The following is a 4,341-nucleotide window of genomic DNA, read 5'->3' as shown; positions in this document are numbered from 1 at the left end:
ACATGGTCAACTCAAAAACACTCCAACCATTTACAAAATATGATTGACCTGACTGGGACTGCAACGGGTAAATGTGTAATATAATAACAAATGACACTTCTGGATATTGTACTGCATCAAGCATTAATCCATCAATACTTCCGTTATCTGATGTTTTAAACTTGATGGCCACCACAACTGTGGGTGATGACAAGCCTCCTTTGCGAAAAGACACTCAGAAAATTCTGAAGGAAACCTGTTATAATTTCTCATTAAACCATATTACTTTGCATAAACCATTCATGATACGCAAATCTGCATTATAAAATTATTTTAAAGCCAAGATTTCCAGGATTTGTCATAGAAATAGTATGCAACTATGGTTTAAAAGTTCAATTTTACGACATTTGTGTTGGCTGTGTAGAGCACACTACAGTACAATGGCTACCCATGTCAGTGTTTGCTTTGCGAGATAAGATGCCGTATTGCTGGTGAGAACGGAAAGGGAATTCCACAGTGAAGTACCTAAGCATCATGCTACTCCAGGCTTTCCAGCCTAAAAGTATGATTCAAAGTCAAGTGTATTGTAGTCCCGTGAAAGATTAATCCATACATTTCTCGAGGTCTTGTTAGTTTAGTGGACGATGTTTGTATGGACATGGTACATACATAACTTCAACAAAAAGGAAATGTAGCTCAATAGAATTGATCAATTGATTATTTTTTCAGAATCACATCCAGGCACACTTGACGTTTTGTACTTTTTCATCACTGTCGATGGTGTTAGTGATGTAAATTCTGCGCTTGTGGCAGGTCTGAAATTAACCCCAGATCGACATATCAGTAAACAACATGGAATGTTCTGAAATGACCGTGTCCTCGTTATCTACTGGTCAGATGCCCCCGTTCCTATACCCATGGGCCCCTGCCATGTCCCGGGCAGACTGTGTCGCTATGTGCTTCTTCAGTGCATACTGTACCACAATGTTCTACAACAAGGAAACCAAGTCTTGTCTTGTGATGGAAGCCTTCAAACAGACACAGCTGTTTGCCACCTCCGAGCCTATTGAACACCTGGTGTTGGGTAAAGGTAAGATTTGTGATCTTTCATCGTTACGTGTGTTCATAAGGACCTACAATTCAGGTATGAAATAGAAGGAACATCGAGGATATGGCATGTACAAGAAAATAGATAAAATACATGAACTAATCTGTACCTTAAGGCCGTCTGTGTGTTATTTCTTTGTAACTATTTTAAAGTCTCCATGTTAGTACAAGGCCGATTCCTGCCTGCCTGTTTTCAAATATATAGTATTAATTTCTTTGCAATGTAATTGTTTGGCATGTAAAAACTATTCCACTCATTATCCACTTAAATATGCGTATAAGTTTGTTTGCTTACCTATTTCTTTGAACATGATTGGACATATAGGTAGTAACAGCAAAGCAGTATTCTTAACCTTTCTATAAACAACCACAGTTCATCATAATAGCTCTGTTCATGACTAGTGCCATCAATAATGGATAGAACATGTATAATTTCGCTAAACTTAAAAGAATCCTTCTAAGCATTTTCAACATTTTTTTCTACTCAGCATAGAACATGCAACCTCCCATTGATGGTAACATCTGTAACACCCTGTTGAAGATTCAGTTGATAACCTCCGCCTTAGAAGGATTGAATATATAACATTTAACCACGGATATATTGACAATAATTTACGAGTGACGAGGAATGATGGATGAACTGTCCCAAGTGAAATTAATGTTTTACGTCCCGAAACTTCATTGTTCATTGTTTATTATTATACAAGTTTTAAAATATCAAGCTAAAAGGAAAGACATAGTTTATTTTTATAACAGAGGCAATGTCGCATTTCAAACAATTACACAGTGTGAAACTGCATTTAGTTCGTGGAATTTTCCATGATCACATACAGTCTACACTCAACACTAACGAATGTGAAGTATTAATTCTCCGACACTTTTAGTGGTATAAAGCATTTTGGCGACAAATACACGTCATTTTGATTCATGTATGATTTCACAAGAATGAATATGTGTTTTTCAAACTGTTCGCCAGTTGCTTTCGGTCGAAGTTTCCGTCAGTCATCACAACGCCAATCTTGCTCAAAGTCACTAGCTTTCATGACTACGAAAAGAAAAACAAAATCTTATCGGCAAGTAACCACTATTTACCGCACTGTATAATGAAATAAAAGCGACAAAACCCTTTTGATAAAGATAAGAAATTTGAGCTAACAGCAGAGTCCCTTTTATGATTCCGAAAATATCACGTGTTTATGAATCACTATGAGGTGATGAATCGTCACAAACGCATGCAAAGGCAAGTCATTTGTTCACTTAAACCAAAACAGGGGCATTTGATACACGTCAAAGTAAGCAATTGCAACGGGCAAAGAAATGCCAGGAGTACGAAGACATAATTCAGCATCACAAAGTTCATATAATGGTATAAATGAAAGTGAGGAAGTTGGTCGTTTTGTCAGCTGGAACAATGACACATTTTTCATGCAGTTCAGAGGGACTTGTAAGAACTGAGTTTTGTAGTATCATGAGACGTAATTCAAGATTTCTCTCAAAATGCCCCAACACCGACATCAGTGTCAGTTTTATTGCACAAATACTTCTTCAAATATGAGAAACTTCCTTGCATGAATCTCGTTGAGACGTAAACGTATGATGACCCTATCGAGACACGTAGCGTGCCAAATTCAAATGTCAATGCCAGGGAATAATTAGTCTCCAGTATCTGCCGAAACAGATTTCATTGGGCGTAAAAGGCAAAACAGTGATGCCAAGTATATGAATGAATCGCTTAAACTCAGTGATACACCAGATGTTCGCGAAAGTTTAAGTGTGTCCTGTTCTACTGGTAGCATCCTCTAATCATGACAAAAGTGTTTGTTGCCTAAAGCCGCAACCAGAAATACTACCGCCATACGACGACGGTATATATACAATCCAATCTGGAAGATCAGTATCATGAGCAATGATCTGCTTTGTGGTGTACAACACCACGCTGTCCACAAGTCACTGAGCATGACCACCCGATCCATTCTAGGAAGTGTCGTCAGTGAGTAAGGAGGTGTGAACACTCCCTGTAAAAGTCATAGTATGGATAGCATCGCGCTTTTGATTGTGGAGCCGTGATTGAAAAGCCCAGCTGAAAGTAAAATGTGTCCTCCTAGAGGCATATCAGAAGCCTAGCTGTCGACCCAAAACTCATGCATTGAACATTTCACTTTAACATGTGTGAAGTATACTTTTCTGCCTTGTATTGTATAGCTACCTCACGTTAATCTCTTATTCCAGGCACGTTAGTATTCTTCACCAATCTTGTAAAATGTACATCCTGTCACATATGTCTCCTACACCAATATTTTTTTAAAAGTCTCAGGAATGATCAATGTCTATCTCTTATGTAACGTCTTATTGCATGTCACGTTAATATCATACGCCTATGTCAGGTCATATTAATATTCTATGCGTATCTCATATGCTACGTAAGGTTAGTGCCTTATGTCCCGTCATATTAGCGTCCTACTCGTCACGTCTACATCGCTTTTGTATGTTTAACATAAGTGTGTATACTCCTGTCTGGTTCGCAGCGTCACATTAATGTCTTTTGTTCGTTATTTGTTCCAGCTCCCTGTCCGCTCGAGTCAGGCTATCTGTACAGCCGGAGACTGAACATGTGTTACAAGAAGCACACCGACCTTAAAGTGTGGCCTGACGCCAAGACAGCATGTTCAGCAGTGGGGAGCTACCTCGTCATCATCAACAGCGCTGAACGGAACCAATTCATGTACGACATTGCTGCAGATATTGGTAGGTCACGTATAGGATGTTTTATGAGTCAGTGAATCATCCAGTCAATGGTGAGTGAGTCAGCGAGTGAGTGACACATATAAAAACCACCCAATGCCCACAAGTTGCCATTTGTGATTAGCCTGTTCTTCTGTAAAAACACCATGAATGCATATTGGACAGAATAATAAGATAAAAACTCCTTCCTTCCTGACAATGCACTAGTTTAGCCGAGCTTATGCAATTGCTTGTTCAGGTCATTTGTCCATAGCTAACATTACGTAAATGTTAATTGAACACATTTCTATTACAGGACCGTTTTGGACGAGCGGGAATATAATGGGATCATCCTGGAGATGGGGAGACAACTCTTCAATTGTTGAGCCCACATTCTGGAGCCAATGGGAACCCAACATAGATCATCCAACCCACAAATGTCTGACCTTCTGGGACCTGAGCCTCCCCAACAGCTGGCACGCTGGTGACTGTTACATCCATCCAATGGCCTATGTCTGTGAAATTTCTATGTAG

The 4,341-nt window shown here is 39.3% G+C and overlaps 1 protein-coding gene across 1 annotated transcript; it reads left to right on the top strand.

The window, feature by feature from the left end:
* The first annotated feature begins 831 nt into the window (after positions 1–831).
* Positions 832–4,341, top strand: LOC139459048 (perlucin-like protein). Its single transcript, XM_071240489.1, has 3 exons — positions 832–1,069; positions 3,649–3,831; positions 4,124–4,341. The coding sequence occupies exons 1-3, from the start codon at positions 832–834 to the stop codon at positions 4,339–4,341; spliced, it is 639 nt and encodes a 212-aa protein (XP_071096590.1).

Source organism: Haliotis cracherodii, unplaced genomic scaffold (genome assembly GCF_022045235.1).
Source record: "Haliotis cracherodii isolate W230 unplaced genomic scaffold, xgHalCrac1.p SCAF_13, whole genome shotgun sequence".
Taxonomy (NCBI): Eukaryota; Metazoa; Mollusca; class Gastropoda; order Lepetellida; family Haliotidae; genus Haliotis; species Haliotis cracherodii.
This window is presented reverse-complemented; position numbering and strand designations above follow the sequence as displayed.